The sequence below is a fragment of the Nicrophorus vespilloides genome, unplaced genomic scaffold, assembly GCF_001412225.1.
Source record: "Nicrophorus vespilloides isolate i.1.1-1 unplaced genomic scaffold, Nicve_v1.0, whole genome shotgun sequence".
Classification (NCBI taxonomy): domain Eukaryota; kingdom Metazoa; phylum Arthropoda; class Insecta; order Coleoptera; family Silphidae; genus Nicrophorus; species Nicrophorus vespilloides.
This window is the reverse complement of record NW_017096154.1, coordinates 51,338-69,385: the sequence shown is the minus strand read 5'-3', so window position 1 is coordinate 69,385 and position 18,048 is coordinate 51,338. Positions and strand designations below refer to the sequence as shown.

General features: G+C 32.7%; 2 protein-coding genes across 4 annotated transcripts in view; one reads left to right on the top strand and one right to left on the bottom strand.

The window, feature by feature from the left end:
* Window positions 1-172: 172 nt before the first annotated feature.
* LOC108569828 overlaps window positions 173-18,048 on the top strand; it is a 29,453-nt gene continuing 11,577 nt past the window's right edge. The window contains exons 1-2 of one of the 3 annotated variants that reach the window (XM_017931530.1): window positions 173-406; window positions 16,534-16,787. In XM_017931530.1, coding sequence (XP_017787019.1) covers window positions 187-406; window positions 16,534-16,787 — 474 coding nt within the window. In that variant the 5' untranslated portion in view covers window positions 173-186. Of the gene's footprint in view, window positions 407-3,334; window positions 3,613-13,863; window positions 14,094-16,533; window positions 16,788-18,048 lie in introns of those variants that run through there. The other 2 variants (XM_017931532.1, XM_017931531.1) reach the window with 2 other exon arrangements.
* On the bottom strand, window positions 7,461-8,045 carry LOC108569830 (insulin-1-like). Its single transcript, XM_017931535.1, has 2 exons — window positions 7,819-8,045; window positions 7,461-7,760 (listed from the first exon to the last, which is right to left on the bottom strand). The coding sequence occupies exons 1-2, from the start codon at window positions 7,976-7,978 to the stop codon at window positions 7,513-7,515; spliced, it is 408 nt and encodes a 135-aa protein (XP_017787024.1). The 5' UTR covers window positions 7,979-8,045; the 3' UTR covers window positions 7,461-7,512.

Genomic DNA, 18,048 nt, shown 5'->3' with positions numbered 1-18,048 from the left:
AAGAGTAAAGTAAAGAGTAAAGTAAAGAGTGGAATCCGATAGACATCAAGAAACGGACACCCTGTAGTGAACAGATATAACTTAAACTTTCACCACGATAATAAACAAAGTGTGTTTATTGGTGCTGTTAAGTCATTAACAGCTCGAGAATATATATCTATATAAATTTACAATTTCGTCAGGCTCATGCACTTCTCGTCCTTATGCAATTTCCAGCGATCAGAAGCTTGCCCATATCTCTCTCTTTCTAAGACCACAACCCATCATATTTTAAATAATTTTCTCTTTCAGAAAATGGTAATGATCGGCAGACACCCTCCGACCTCCACCGAGTTGACGGAACCGTTGCCGCCCATTCCACCTCGGGCAGCCATTATCTTCTCCCCACTACCACCAAAACCGCAGGGTAAAAACTTCTTCATTTTTGTTTACATCTTTTCATATAGCAACAACCATCAACTAAATAATACATTACAAAAGACGTTTCAGTAAACAAAGATTTATATTTGGTAAATTTGGATTCTATAGCAAATATAAAAAGAATCATAGATTGCAGCATGAATCTTCCATTTTGAATAAATAAATCTCTTTCATTGAATCCGAAAACCAGTTTCAGTCGTTACTGTTTGCTTTAATTAATAGTTTGCTGGTAATTTTTGCTGTTTGTTGTTTCTCTTTGGCTTCTTTCGTTGCGTTATCATCGAGCGTTTCCGTTCGACAAACTTATTGAATTTAATCTTAACGACGACCTCCATTCACCGCATTTTCTGCGCCGTATGTATCCGCAATAAATCAATGACACTAATTATTTATGGGCACTGAAAGGCCAGAAACAACGGCTTCAACCAGAAACAATTACACATAGCAATTAAAACGAAGATTTGCGTGCATCAGACGAAAATAAAGCTTTTTCAAACTAAACAAAAAAACAATGAATTGTTTGTTTTTCTTGTATATTTTTTTACTTGCAATTACTTCGGGGATTGAGGTTAAAGTCGTTTCGGTGTGTTAAATGCATCCTTCGTACGCATTGTCTCGCGTTTTCTTTCTTTCGAAAGGTGAAATTCGGAATTTTCGTCTGAAGGCGCAGGCGGATTTTTCTTTGAACCCGTGAGAATTATTCAATTCGCTTCATTGTAATACAGCTATCTCAATTAAGTTTCGACAATTTTTAAATCCAGCCTTAATCCAACAACTTCCAAGAAAATATATAGTTTAAATTCAATGTAATTATATATTATAAATTTCTCTTAATTTAACAACAGAATTCGAACAAGACAAACAACTATATTATTGGGTTCTTATTGTTCGATATTATTTTGAAAGGAAAAACTTTATAAAAAATTTGCGTCGAGAGTAAAAGCCAGACGAAGTGGCACATCTGCCGTTGTTCTTCTTATTCTTTTTTATTGTGTTTTGTTTTATCCTCACGACAGCTGCCACCTTTTAAACGGACATCATATTATATACACTTGCTTTTCTTTTACTTTTTTATTTAATTTCTTTTCTTCTCGATATCGAGTTTCTGGGTCAATCATATCGCACAAGAGATGAAGTCTCGTAAAAAAGAAAAAGTGTTTGTTTCTTTAGCATTTGGCCGGTATCCAACGCACGCCATTTATTAAAAGCTTTTTTTAATAAATCCTCTGTTTTGAAAAAATGGAAAGAAGATTATATGACTATATAAAGACAATAATTAAAACGCTTATTGTGACAAAAGTTATATAACATACAATGTGTTTAAATAAATTATTGTGAAAAAAAAGCTTTGAAGGTACTTTAGATTTTATAGTTTAATTCCAAAACTACGGAAACTAAATTAATTATTGATTACTTTTTAAAAGCAAAATCTACATGGATTAAAATGAGTATAAAAACATTATAATTATATTTATAATTGGTATAATATTAACTCAAGATTTACTTAATCTCGATGAAAGTAAGCGTCGTTAGAGCATTCAGTTAATTATTAAATATATTAATTGGGTAGATAATAATATGATTATAAACACAAATACAGTAATCACGTAATGGTATTTTAAATTTGATAAAAATAAAATTATAAGTTAAGATTTTATCGTGTAACAATTAAAAATTATACAAGCATTAGAAATGTGTGAATATATCTAAACTATATTTAAAAATAAACTTACGTTCATTAAATTATTATAAATCTAACTTTGAAAATTGAAAGAGAAAGTGTAATAAGTTAATTATATATTATTTAATAACTGTTGCAAATTTAACAAATATTGAAAAAATAAAGCAAAAAGTATAAACAACAAAACGACTTTAAATAGATTATAGTAAATCTTAAGATAATTGAGTAAAGTAGTAATTCTTAATTAAAAAAAAATGTGCAAATGTTTCTAATAAAAAATTTAGTGATAATATGTAAAACAATAATTAAATTATGAATTATACAAGATGTTTGTGTGAACGACGGGCGGCAAAATTATGTAATCGAGTCAATGTCACATTATCAATAAATTATGTATCGACATTTATTTACATTTTTCTTTGTAAACGTAATATAGTCATTTGAAATGTGAAATGTGTTTAAAACGAAATAAATTAGGAACGTCTCTATCGGTTAATTTATGTAAATTGATGCGTTGGAAGAAATCGTCCTGCGTGTATGATTCTAAAACGAAATCACTTAATTTTCATTTCATTTCATCATCATGCTTTTCGCTGAAATCATCAATTATAGTTAGTTTCCTTCACATCAATTGAAATGAGCTTTTTGTTTGTAAACTATTACTGATACAAGTTTCGCAGTTTATTTTAGATCGGTTACAACAAAATTGAATCAACAAAATAAGATTTTTTTTTCTGAACTTTTGCATCAATTATTGCAGGTGCAGTTTACATCGATTGCAACAAGATTTTTAATTTCATTTTGCGGCATTTGCTGCTAAGTCTATTTTCGGTGTGCGCTCTCAATGTCGAATGCGTAAATTTTTGTTGTCCGGTCGTGATGAAAAAGAGAAGAGCTATTTGCCAGCATTCCTTGCAGTTGCCTATATAATTTCCATATATTATAAAGGACGAGCCGGGAATGAAGAACAACCAAAAAAATAGAATATTCTGTTGCTGCTGATGATGATGATGGTCGTAGTTGCTGGTGGTTGTGGAAGAAAAGTAGAGGTAGAAGAAGGACAGAAGAGGAGATAAATCCTTATAGAATAACAACACGCATTTGAAATAGCATTCCGTGAGAGAGCCGTTCCTTCGGCTGCTCGCGCCCACCGCCGATCCGAGCCGATGGATCCGATCCTCAACGTTCCACAGGTTATATTTGAACATTTCCAACCTGTTACCAGACGCCAGGTGCAAAACAATGTTAGTTAGAGACTCTGTGTCCAAAACATAGGTAGTGTGCGCACAGTGCGAGCAAGTAATAGTAAGAGAAGTGCATTCGATTTAGGGAATTTGTGCGATCCGTCGGGAAAAACTAAAAAAAAGGTACTTCAGACAACGAAAACGCGTGCAGAAAACAAAGGAATTATCGGGGAAAACGGAAGACTGTTTCCATTTCCTCTTCTTTTTCATCGATTAAATGTGCGACTCTATTTGGAAAACTGGACCAAGCCGACGCTCGAAACACTGGTAAAAGCAGAAAGAGATACACAGTTTTAATCTTCTTATTCTTCCCTCGTGCTTCCATTGTTTTGTCCGATTGCCTTTTATTTTCCATCGGCTCATGGCTCACTCTACCGTAAACAAATGGCTTCATGTTTAGAGAACCGCACAAGAGACGATTTGCATAAAATAGAGTCAACAGCCTCGCACTATTATTATGAATTATCCACCCGACTTTGCATCCCACGCATTCTGAAACCCATTGGTACAAACATTGTTAAACCCCTCAAATAATGCTTTTAAAATTATACAAAGAAACTATTACAAACTTTATGAAAAACGGTTAACATTAATCATTCAAAAAACCGTTGATAGTAACCGTTCATTCAACATTATCTTTAACCAGAAAATAAATGAAACAATTATAAAATAAGTAACAAAAAATAATTAAAAACAAAAAAAATGATTTAAATTAATCATTTTTGTCAGGTAACAGTTAACATTTCTTATATAGTTGAATGGAAATTACATACAATAATCAAAAGCAACAGAAAAAATTGTCTTAAACATATATAAAACTATTAAAATTATATGGAGTAATAGCAGTCAAGATATACAAAATTTCTATGAATATTCAATGAAAAAAAACTTAAATTTAAAAATTTTGGGTTTCTGTTCTGCTCTTGCGTTTAAATTATATTTTCATTGAAGTAAAAAAAAATGAAAATTTAATTGATTTAGTGTTTGTTCTGAGCATATCTATGATTATAGTGAGAAAAAAAAGTAAACAATATTGTTTGTTTTTCGAATTATTAAAATACATTTTTTTTAAGAAGACACATTTATACGTTTTGTAACGAATATTCAACGGTTAGTTGAGAGCAATTTATTACCAGTTATATCACGTAATCTAAGTAAATTTAAATACAATTATGTTTACAACACATACTTACATACATTAAATGCTAGACATAGAAATATTAAAAATTCTTCGTATGTTTTAGAAAATTTGATTAGATATCCATTACATTCAAAATGTATTTAAAATTATGATAAAAACTGAAAATATTAATTATAAAATAAGTAGTACGTGATTCGTTTATAAAGATAAAAGTACTTATTTTTTTTTTACAAAAAATGTGTTGAAAATATAGATTTTTTTGCGAAAACTTTCGTTTCACTAAACACAAAATTTTAAATTATACTTGAAGATATAATTACGACATTCTAAATTTTAATGATCAATCGAGCAAAAAACAAATGCGAGAAACAAATGCGAGCGTTACTTTCTCGACCCGACGTTGATATCACCGAAACAAAAGCGTAATTAGAGTCTATTTAAGTGAAATCGATCGTTCCTGTTGTTTTTTTCTTCTCGATCTCTTTTTCTCAGTCAACTTAGAAACTTAGAGAGTTGTTGATGAGTGTTTACGGTCGCTATTTAATGAAACCCTCTTCATTATTTATTTAGCAAAAAAAAACTCTTTAAACTTTTTGTTGAATAATGAAACTAACAAATTAAGATTTTGTAAATAATTTATTGAATGTTCTTAGTTTATGAACTGCTTTTCTGTCGAAATTAAATTAAAAAAATGGTGAATATTGAAATAATTGTTTCTAAATAACCTATTAAGTGTTCTTAGCTTCAATTGATATTTTAATAACAAAGGAAAAACTAAATTTCAAAATGTTGGGTTTGTGTTCTGCTCTTGCGTTGAAACTAAAAAAGAACAGTGAATAATGAAGTAAATACACCAACAACATGTATTATTGTTTAGTATTCTGAATTTCTGTTTTTAAATTAAGCTTAAGCTTAAATGTTGAAAGAAAAGACAAACTTTTTCACTAATTAGTTTAGCGCATTGAGCTTGTATTGATTTGCTTTTATAATAGAAAAAAAAAATTAAAAATATCTTTGCGTTGAATTGACCGAAGAGGTATAAGTAGATTTGTTTGGATAACCGTTAACTTTGATCAAATGAGAAATAGCTATTACACTTTTGTAGAATATTAACGCGTAAACGATGTTTTTTTATATTCAACGTGCGTTGAGAAAAAAAAACGCTTCTCGTTTACACAATTCGATCCAAACCGAAAATCGACCATGAATATCTTCTGATGGCACTTCGAAAAACCATTCGGTGAATCCGAAAGACAGTTAAGATCTTCAATAACCATAACCAAATCGCATTTACGTTAAATTGAATAAGCCGTTTCAATTAAAAGTAACAACTTGCATTTCGTGAAGCCTATTTCGAGGAGCGATTTATATAATTGAGTAGCAGGATCTTAACGTCCTGTTCTGTGCGCTCGGAAAGGAAAAGATGGAAAGAATTCGCTTCCACTTTTCTTGATATCTCTACGTTTGGTTCGGTTTGGTTTGGATGCAGCTGTACGACGAAGGGTGGGGAGAGGGGTTTATTTTTTTAAATGGAATAACCAGATGCGGCGGCTGCATTTTAAACAGGTAAAAGAAAAACGTTAATTCGATGCACGACGCACGCAATAGACAATTTACATCGAAGAGACTTAACCTGAGGAACTGAGACTAGGAGACGAGCGTGATTTCCATTTAAAATGCATCATCACTTTCGATTTGAAACTGCACGATCTCTTCACCATCGCTTTTTTTTCATTATACATCCTCGGGTTTCGCAGTCCTCGCCTAAGAATCGAGTAAATATTGTTGCAATTGTTTGCAAACGATCAAATTAAGTAATTTACATTTCCATGTTTCATCATCACATTAACACTTAAGTTTAACAAAACAAACGAATGTAAGTTAATTAAATTGTTCACATGATTGAGCATACGTTAAGTAAACTTAAATTAAATGAGTTAATAATTACTATATCTTAAAAATGACCTTTTTATTTACAATTATGGTTAAATAGATGACTTAATTATAAAGGAGACTATACATAACTAGTAAGTAATCTTTAATTAAGTAATATTATTTTATAGCTTGTAACGATTATTCGACGGCTCATCCCATAACATAGGAATTAGCTTTTATAGACACAGCTCTTTAACATCTTCAAATTGAGTAATTTTCTAGTGAAATGTAAATCGTCCGTAGGTTGATTAAGCTAATAATGGTGATTATTTTCTAAAATCAAACATTAATTACTGTTGTATAAGAAAGTAATGTTGAAAGAATAAACCTACTTCTTCTGGGTAATGCTTTAAACAAAACTTGTTTTGGAGATTGTCTGTTTGTAATTAGTGTTTATTAAAATAATAATATATATTATTGGAAGAAATTACCAAAATAGAAACTTAACATAATAACATAGTAACAAAAATAAAGATAAACTGCTGCAAATAACTATTGACAGTGTTTATTATTTTAAGAAATATTTGATTTAGTGATTATTTATTTTAGTGTTTTATAAAAATTAGTTTCAATTCCTAATAATACGGCAAAACAAGAAATGTTTGGTCAAAAATTGAAGAGAATCGATTTTAATTGTTAAAATGTAATTTTGAAAAGACAAAAATTCCGAAACTTCCCTAAGTAAATATTTAAGTTCCTTTTGAATTTATCCTAATAGAGAAATATAAGTAATATTTGGTAGAAAAATTTAGAAGACGGATTTTCTCAAATATTAGTTTGAAATAATCGATTTTAATTGTTGTTTAAAAAAAAATGTAATTTCCTTAAGAAATGGAGAATACGAAATGTGTCGAAAATTAGTTTGAAATAGTTGTCAAAAAAAAATATAAATTTCATTCTTTTTTACTGAGATTTGATGAATATTTGAAGAAATTTGTTCAATATTATTGGTATTAAAATTTTGAAAAAAAAAACATTTTTAAAAGCGACTTGAGTTAATTTTAATGAAGAAAATCGAATAAGTATATTATGTAATATATGATTATTTAATTATAAGCCAATTTAAGGTACAAGTAGTCGATTTAAGTCAATCAATCGCAGTATCCAGCCATTTCTTCAAAGGTGCATGCTTTATGGCAGCATTCCTCAACTATGCCTCCTGCACCACGTTTGAACCTGTGCGGAATCATTCTGTATCCTTGGAACCTATTGATGTACGGGTAGGAGAGCGCGTCCTGCTGCTGCATTAACAGTTCCCTCTCAGCCTCGTTCTTACTGTTGAAATCCTCGATTGCTCTCAACGCGTCTTCAAACTTTTGCATCTTGTAGTTCTTCAGATCTAAAACAACAACAATAAAAAAAAATCATTTGCTCTCAATTTATGTGTAATCACTTACCATTGTGGTTCTTCTTTTGGGGAGAGTAATAGACGCTGCTGCAGACTAATGTAAGCATCTTCGGAATCTCCAAACCGCATCGCGGCTTATCGACAAAGGCGAAGGAGTTGATGACCAAGGAGACCAAAGAGAGCACAGCGAAGACGTTGATCTTATTCATTTCGCTGATGGAGATCCAATGATGGTCTTAATGCTCCGGATGAGCACTTTATATACGTTAACACTAGCACTAGTGAGAACACGAGACGCTCATCCGAGGTGACAACTTATTTTGGATCGGAAAACTACTTATCAGAGTTAATACGTTCATCGATTTCACACCTGAATGAGCGCTCCGAAAACAACTCATTCACCGTTATTTCGCGCTTAAGACGACACTCCGCCTACACCCTCAATTTAATCAAGGCTATTTACTAACTGAAATCAGTAAACAAATTAATATATGCTTGAACAAAAATCTAAGAAACACAATTACATTTTACTTATTTTTATTAAAAAAAAATATTCCGTGTAAACTTTATTTCATTGATTCTTCAAACATTTTATAAAGCCATTTAAATATAATTAATTTTATAGGATTATTAAAACTCCAAAGTTTCTGTATTCATAATTATTTTGAAATTATTTATTGTTTTCAAAAAAATATTAGAAATTAGAAATCCCTTAAAGACCTCGAATATTAATTCACAATTGTTAAATAAATCTATCGAGTTTTCAGAATACGCCGCTGAAACATCATAAAATTGATTGACTTACATCTTCTTATAAAAACATATATATTTTTATAAAGAGACATATAATCTTGCATTCTATTTTATCCAGAGAGATTTTTTCTTTCTTTTCTTCTGAAAAATTGAGCGTAAAGAGAACGGTGTACAACAATACGGTGCGCGTGTGGGCAACTATTTTTTTTTCTATTTATTGCACTCATAAATATACATGCACACTTTTCGTACGAAAGTCAAAACAACGCGAGGAACGTAACGCGCTCAGAAATGAAGGTATTAAAAAACGATATAAATTCGGCCGTTACCAAAAACGTAATTGCAACCTTCGAAAATCAAGCAAAAAATACATATATAAATTGATACAATTTCCAACGATTCAATTTCCTAATGATTTAATGCCATGACAAAATCTAGATTTAGATAAATATTTAATGTTCGACAGTTTGGATGATTAAGCAGTATTAAACTAATAGATTAGCGCTCAAGTAAGACGTAAGCGATTTGCTTTACTAATAAGTATTAATATTTATTGCGGATATTCGTAGAATACATTCACAATTATAAAAGTGAATAACATCTACATATATTTTAATTAGTTTAAATAAGATATGGCAAAGCATATCTTTTTTTAATAATACTGTTATTTAAACAAGTAATAAATTGAAAACAAAAGCGTAATTCGTTGCATCGAGTCCATCTAGTGAGTAAAATATGAACTATACAACAATTGTTCAATTGCTATTCTATAATATTAACAAACTATGAAGTGAGTGAACGCGGCGAGTGCGTGCAGCAAGGAAAAAGGCTCGTTGCATTCCTAATCTTTACGGGTATCTTATTTTTTATACAGCAGAGATACGGTCGTATATTAATGACCTTTAATCGCGCGTTGATTTATCGCTCAGGTCGCTAATTGGCTTTAATTATGCCACTGAGTTATGCCCAATGCAGCCCTTTCTCATGTCTCTGTTCCAATGGGACCTCTTGGAAATGGCGAGAAATGAACGCCAAGTGGAGACATCAACGCCTGATCAGGCCACGAACCCGCCGCTGGCTGCAAAAACGGACTCTCTCGACGGACGAACGCACGCGATTTCCACGAATCCTAACTCTCTCGTAGCAACAAAAGTGAAATGTTGTCAAAACAGTACAAACAAACAAACACAATATAAATTAATAAATTATTGCTGAAAACGTGAATTAACCAAAAAAGATATTTTCCTTACAGATAACTAATTAAACACTGTAAAAAAATATACGTAATATTTGTTAGAAGGTCATTGACATTCTGTTAAGCAAGTGTTTATCATCAAATTGCGATAAAAGTTGTTTAACTCTTATAAGTTTTTAAACATCAAATATTTAATAGGATAGTTTAAACACGATAATTGAAATGCATGTAATCACAATGTATAAACAAAACTTGTCGCCTGTCCATTCGATAATTGCTCGACATTAATCCGCGCTTGTTTTTTTATCCTGCTACTCCTGAAAAGCCTATCGAATCGTACAATTAATGCGATTTGAATAAATTGTTAACGCTTCAATGGATTTACGTATGCACATAAATTGTCGCGTTTATCAGCTTAAAGTAAACTGCAATATTCTTTGGTGATAAGAAATGTAAATTCCTAAAAATTTTGAATGATGTAAATATATTTTTCTATTCGTTAATCGAGTGAATAATTCCGGAAGCATTCCCATGAGTGGACAGGAAGTGCGCATTGCTGACGAAATTTAGCGTGGGAACGTCGCCGGTGAATCCCCGCAAGAATCTTGTCGGTTTCTTTATTACTAAATTACATATTCGATCGATTCGTATTAATGAGGTATAAACTTTAATACGTGGTGGTTGGAGAAACGTTCTCTGTCCAATACAGAACCGGTATTATGGATGACTGAAATATTCATACGTTTCGCATTAATTAGTATAATTCCGCCTTTAAGACAACATTCGTGAAGTATGTTTAATTGATGGCAATTAATTCCGTAATCTGTTTTACACTTTATTTTGATTAAGTAATAATCAGCGCGGACGTTTAGAACCATTCATTATGGGTGCGCTCGCCCCGGTTTCGCGGAAGAAATTACATATCATTTCGAGCATTCATATATACACATTTGCACGTACGTACGTGAATACACGAATGGATGCATTTTCCCGGCGTTTCGTTTGGAATGCGCGTGTAATCCGGCTCTGATAAGATGCAATTAGCTGCAAAGAACCTGGTGAAACAGGTTGCACGCATCTTGCAATCTCTTTCGCTCGGTCCGTCAATCGAATTAACAGAAAAGATTGACAGCTGTCAAAATAACGCGAGGCAAGAGTTGGCGATGCATCTCAGATTGATGCACGGTGTTATTTTTTTTTTGTAAGATTAATGTTTACACTTGAAACATCAAAATATACATTCAAATATATTAAATTAAACGGTTGAAGTTCACAGCTTTAAAGATTCAGACTAAATCAATTTGGTAATTGAGAAAATAAGAGCATTTTTTGCTTATTATTAGATTCTATCAACACCATATCAAAATAAAAGAAAACACATATTAATTTTAACACCTGTCAAATTAAATGTAAAAAAAAAATTTTGGTATTATATTTATTATAAAATATTTATTTAATAGTAATTGATAGTTTGTATGAGTTAATATGTGACTCATACTCGTTAATAAACTGCTAAATTACAATGGTTCTGTCGAGTAATAACCGGGCAGCCAAGCAGCAAACCTAACGAGTTTACCAGCAAACCTTACTCAATTTGATTTCGCTCTTCGCTAATCACGATGATGGATTCTCCGGTCACGCTCTCGTTGTTCGCCGTTTCCGCTTCCCTTCGAGTTGATCCTTCGAATGGAATCCTCTGCGCAATTCTGTACCATCGATTCCTTCTATCGATCCATATAGAATCCGTTATTGTTCTTGGCGAGGAACATTGAATATGCATGGGCCCATTGTGATGTTGCGAAAAATAAAACAGAAGAAGTTTCCTACTACAGCACACGCAACTGAGATTTTCTATGCGATCTGCATTTTGGAGAATGTTGAACGTAGAGTTGTGCTTCCTTTACCGTTCTTCGCGCCGCGTCGCGGTAGACGTGTGACTTCTTTGGCGAGGGGGAGGAAGGAACTGCGCTTCGGTGGGTACCGTAACAATGCTTCATTCTACGCTTCCTCCTACTACTACTTCGTGGATGAACTTTGATGATTACTTCTCTATCGCGATGGACTCCGACCCGCGGATGGAAAGAAAACCGCGAGAAAATGAAAATACTTTTATCGCGTTTACAAGCAAAAAATAATAAAAGAAAAATCACAACACAAATCGTATTCGTTCGAATTCGATTCATAGATCTGATACAACAGAGCTAGTAGCTAAATAGGCAGGTTATTGTGCAAACTAAAGAATTTAATTACCAATTTGTGAACTAGGTAAGCGCTTTTAACAAAGTTATATTTTTATAGGAAATTCATACATAATACCTTAACATGCAATTAAATAAATTTAATTTAAAAATGTATTATGTAAATGTTAGATAGATTTTTCTAAAAATTTCATTGTAATTTTCATTAAAAATATTTCTATTTTTTAGTAATGTAACTACAAATGAAATAAATGTAATCTAAACAGTACAATCTTGTTATTATTGACATAATTATGGTTATTTAATTTGAAACTGGTTTAATTAATCCATTTGCGTATGTTGGTAAGGTATGTTGGTACTCTTTCCAAGGATTTATATTTATACAAAAATAACGTTTGTCTCAGCTTTTCTTCGAGATAAGTGTGTCTTTTTCACCTATCCATTCTGTATTTGTTTTTTTGTATTATTTTTAATTTAATTTAATATGATAATTATACATTAAGAAAGTCGCCGTCTTCCAATTACGTACAAAAATAACATGAACAATGGACGAAAGATGTATTCAATTACATGGAAATCAGCGCACTTACGAGACCCCTCGCAGATGTTTGCTAAGAAGGTGATAATTCATTTGTTTCTGAAAAACAAAAGATTGTTTGCCAATCTAAAGTCTAATGATATTTTATATCAAATTTTAAGAAGATCGGTAAGATTGTATAGGAGAAAACGAAATATTTGTGACGTAAGGTCGATAGAAATTCCACCACCACCAGTTCGTTTTGCCATTCTCTTCGGATTTGAACATCAATTCAAGCCTATGCAAATTTAGCACGAATGCCAAAATGCATATGGAGTGAATGCACCATCCCTTGTGACTATTTCCAAGTGATTTCCAAGATTCCAGAATGGGCATTTTTCTGTGGAGAACGAACCTCGTATGGCTGTTGAATTAACATATTTATTATGTATATAAATCAATTACAAAAAAAATTGGCTTAAAAGTCTCGCCGTTAACTCTAAAAGAAGTCCTTGAGTCTCGTAAATCATTAGTTTTTTTTACAATTATTTAACAACATATTTATATTTTTTTGTAAATTGTTCATTGAATAATTTGATAATAATTGCCAGATTACAAATATCTGATACACATTTGATTTGCAATAATGTATACAGTGGAACCTCGCATAACGACCATAATTCTTTCAAGAATCTTACTCGTAACGCGAAAAACTTGTTTCCCATATAAACTAATGTAAAATAAGAAAATGCGTCCTATGCCGAAATACTACTATTCTCTTATGACAGTCTTATTGACTCTTTTTCTTCGGGGACATTTATGCAAGGGTTTCCATATTTTGCACACAAAAAACTCACATGCCTGAACACAAATACAAGTTTGGAAAATGATGTAGCGGGTGCACAATTCGAGACTTCCCTTCTCCTCGTCACTCGGTATGATCATTTCGAGATTGATTGCTAAATTAACAAGTTTTCTAATAATTTTATAAATTTCGGAATTTGCTCTTAGCATTTTGTGGTGCTGTTATTTTTTTGACGTGGAGCAGTTGACATTTAGGATGATTTATAGTTAAAATGTTCGCAAGGACTTCCTGATCTTCCAAAGAAACCATTGTGCGCGTTCCTGCCGCAGGGAAGCGTAACAGATAGACGGACAGAAACGGTCTCGATTCGCATAAGTAACGACACACTTCCCGCCTTTCTATGTAAATGGTCCTCATGGCAGATACAATCGAAAAAATATATAGCCTCCCCTCCACATCTTAAACGAAACTCGGAAACACATCGTCGTAGCCAGACCAGAAAGAAGTGGAGAAATCCACTGGGGGGCTTTTTTCTTTTCCATTTCGAAGACGTCTTCAGTTTAATTTTTTCCGCAATCGCGACCGCGTGCGTATTTCCAACTCCTCATTCTCCTCTATACTTCGGTCGTCGGTTTTTCGTGATAATCGTAGGCGTCGTCGGGTCTTACGTAATGCCGGTGATCTCATCTGCATAAAGAATGCAACCATGTTATGGCTACCGGTCGGACGGTGCGCCAGGTCAAGCACGGGGAACGGCTGCGTCGTTCCCAGACGTCGCTGAAGCCGTTCGCGACGCCCGAATCGCTCCTCAAGAAAAACTTCTTCAACAAGAAACCCACCAGCAAAAATAGCAACCGTAATTATAACGTACCATACATTTCTTCTTCATTATTCCCGCAGTTCCGGAAACATTGTGCATATGTATGACTTTTAATCACGGTTGAATGGAAAACAATTGCTTCGAAGTATTCCGCGGACGTGACGTGACGTGACGACCAGACTCTGACAGCGATGCCCATCGAATACCAAGTGCCCTCAAGGATGTTTTGTCATCAAAGCTATTTCGATTTCACCGTGTCACGGTGGTTCTAAACATACTTTCCATGCAAAAATCAACGCGCAAAACATTTACACAAATTTAACACTAACCACAGTTCCTGTCAAATCAAAGTTTAAAATATTAAATATAAGGCATCATTGGCAACCGCACAGCAAGCGTAGCGTCCATTTTATCCGCCATTAAAATTTAACAGTTTTCAGTTTATTACAATACTAGTTGTTAGAACATTGCCGCGTAAATTGATTTGTAGTCAAAGTAGAATTTACGATTGATTAAGTCACATAATATTGTAGAGAATTTAATGAGTATAGTTGTATGACGGTAAAACAGGACTAAAAAAAATAAATTTAATGTCAATAATTTCATTTGGTTGCTCAGAATAATGAGGATAATGATAATAATATTACGGCTGTGGGAAGTGGGAATTTTTGTTTTTCCTTCGAAAATTGAATAATCGTCGTGGGATAAGTAGGCCAATGGTCCCCAAGACGTAATAAGAATAATTCGCGCGACGATTAATTCTCGCAATCCCATCAAGATAAACGAGGAGAAAACAATAACGAAACAGACGCGTGGGCTGGACATTGTATTTGCTTCTCGGCACCTATGATTTGTTGCAATTTTATTTAGAAATTAAACGTGTTCGGTTGGCTTGTTTTTTTTTATATTTTGGTGATTTCATCGCCTTTTACATCAAAAAATCTTAACTATATATTCGTGCAAATCTTGTACACTTGATGGTAACATTTATTTATTTCCATGGAAATCGCATTTACTATGCTTCACGGCCTTCTTCAAATATTGAACTATGACGGAGAGCGTAATTTGCAATAATAAGTAGAGAACAAACTCTTTACAACTATTTAAACACATTATTTGCATAGACGTTATAATGTACGTTGTATCAAAAAATCTTCTATTCGAAAGAATTTGAACGTACCGGTACAGCGAACATTCACTCACCTCTAGATTTCCAGGAAATCAACCTAAGCTTCGCGCGTGTCTATTGAGCTACACTCTTCTAATTAGCTAATTAGTTCCAGCTACCATTATTAAATAATCATGCAGACAATGGGCGAGAATACAGAACGAACATGAATAAAAAATAAGATAATGAATGTATACGCTAAATAATCAATGTGAACTTTTAATAAACGAAATCAAGTTTAAAATGAAATAATTAACTGAACGCGAAAGAAACAGGAATAAATCATTCTACTTTCAATAAATTTCACATTACGAGACAGAAAAAGAATCAATAAATTAAAACACCAGTTAATTCGTAGGTAGCGGCTGTAATTGTTTTCCAAAATCAATGTGACAACTCGTATTCGCTTTTAAGTGAAAAATAATCTGTTTAGCAATCATAGGAAATTTTGTGATCGCTTTGCGTTCTTAATAACTACTTGGCGGTCTTAACAACCGCTTGATGTTCTTTGCAACCATTTTACTTTCTTAGCAACCGATTGATGTCCTTAGCAACCGCTGGTGGTTTTTACTATAGCGTTCATAATAACTAAGTAGAATTACTGATAGTCTCATGATATACAAAGTGTTTATAAAACTTATGACTATCTCCAAATAAATAAGTTATATTTACTGACAATAATAACAGAGCAGATATAAAAATATTTTCAAAACAAAAATTGTGATAATTTAAGTATGTAAATAATATATTAAATAGAGCGACGTCGATAAATCTGCTCGAAGATTCAAAATGTGAAACTCGAAGAAGTAAATGAATTCTGTCAATTCACACTTGATCAACTTTCAAATGTTTCGTTGCGTAATGCGTGTACTGCATTTGTTATTAATTTTTCGCCGGTTATTGGAAAGTGTAAATATAAGTTATTTCAGATTTATTCTAAGCACTGGGGAAAAACGCCGTCGGTGGCACAATAAACTTTTCGGCTGTCTTGTTTTTCGCATAATTGCTGTACAAAATCGCAACCAACTGTGGGAGTAGAAAAAAGATAAGAAAAACAACAGCAATGGAAATTTTTAAGATCGCGAGTACGTGGGCACTAATAATCGATGGTAATGTGCGTTTAATGTGCGAATTTACGATAGCGGCTAATGCTCAATGAAGCCTATCCTTGCTGAATGTAATTTACGTTTTGCTTGTTTACATCCAATATTTGAGCTCAAATTTTCCGGCATTTTCCAAGCTACTGATTTTTGTGAAATTATTTTAGTTTTTATCAATATTTTTAATTTTGTATTTTTATATTTTCAGTTGAGGCGGAAGGTTATGGGCCTTACAAGCCGGTGCCTCCTCCGAAGCCTTTGCCTCAGCACCAACTGCAACAACAGCAGCTACAACAACCTTCAGGTTCTTCAGGGAGAATAACTCCACCTCCATACAGGATGCCTCCATATCCGCTCTACAACGAACCGAGCATTCCGGGGGCGGCGGGACACGAAGTTCCTATAGTCACTTCCAGCCCATCCAACCCTCAGAATCTGCAAACTCATTCCAGCAAATTTCCCGTAAGTCAAACAACAACAATTAATTAAATAATCAAAAAAAAAGAGTTTATTTATATTAGAAATTATTATTAAAATAAAACAATTATCGCATTGAATATACATTGAAATCTTGACCAATAAATGAAATTTGAAATTAAGATAATCATAAGTATACTGAGAAGTTAACTATATTTGGATTAACTCAACATTAAAGATCTTTAACAAAACTATAATTGATGTTTGTATTACACATGCGCCATTTATTTAGGCAACTGAATATACAACGGTGTTGGATTTTCATATTAAAACAACATACAAATTACCTTTAACAAAGATTATATTAAAAAATAATTAAGAATTGTAACAGTTGGAATTTGCGTTCGTCATCCTTTAGTCACATTAATAATTGTGTTATTAATTATTATTGATCAAAGAAAGGTTTTCACGGGCAGAAGGAACGGAACTCGTCGTAATTGCAATTTATCATGCAACAATCGGTGATCCTCAAAGTGTTCCCGTACTTCTTCTGTAGTAACCTTTTACTTTTCTGAGCGTTCTGGAATGGAAAGAGTGACATTCCTCCGCTCGGATTGCGAATGTCATCGAGGATTCTCTCCAGAAAACTTTCTTCTGACTCGTTTTCCGGCAACTCATTGCAAATCCCTTTCATTACTTCAACCAGGAAGTTCGCACATTTGCTTCGCATAATAGCCTCCGACGAAAAAGTCATCAATGTCAACATTAGTACAGTAAATCCGATAGAGAGCTTCATCTAACAACAAGAAAAACCGATATCTTCAAAATTATTGTCTCAACTTAATATCTTCACTTGTCTTACCTTGGTAGATCTCTTGCAGCGAAGTGATTCCTCCATCACTTGCATGCATCTTATATACAGCTATAAATTGCACCATGGCAATCAATATGCGTTGCAGATCCAAAATTAAAAGATTTTTTATTTATCCACCTATTGCACATGTCGTCTTCCAACGAACGAATTTACTTGCATCGACATGCATTTCACGCTCAAATAAACACAATTATCAATTATTTTCAAAGTTCAATAAAACACGATAAAATGTAAAGACATCCACTAAATATTTCAATAATTAAACGAAATTAAACGACCTAAATACTAACAAACTAAAACGTTAAAAAACTTTCGTATCAGATTTTTTTTGTACAGGTGACATATAAATAAATTTTAATTATATAGTAGACTTACACAATAACTAGCATATCAAATATTTGTGTAATTTGCTTCAAATTGAATAAAATAAAA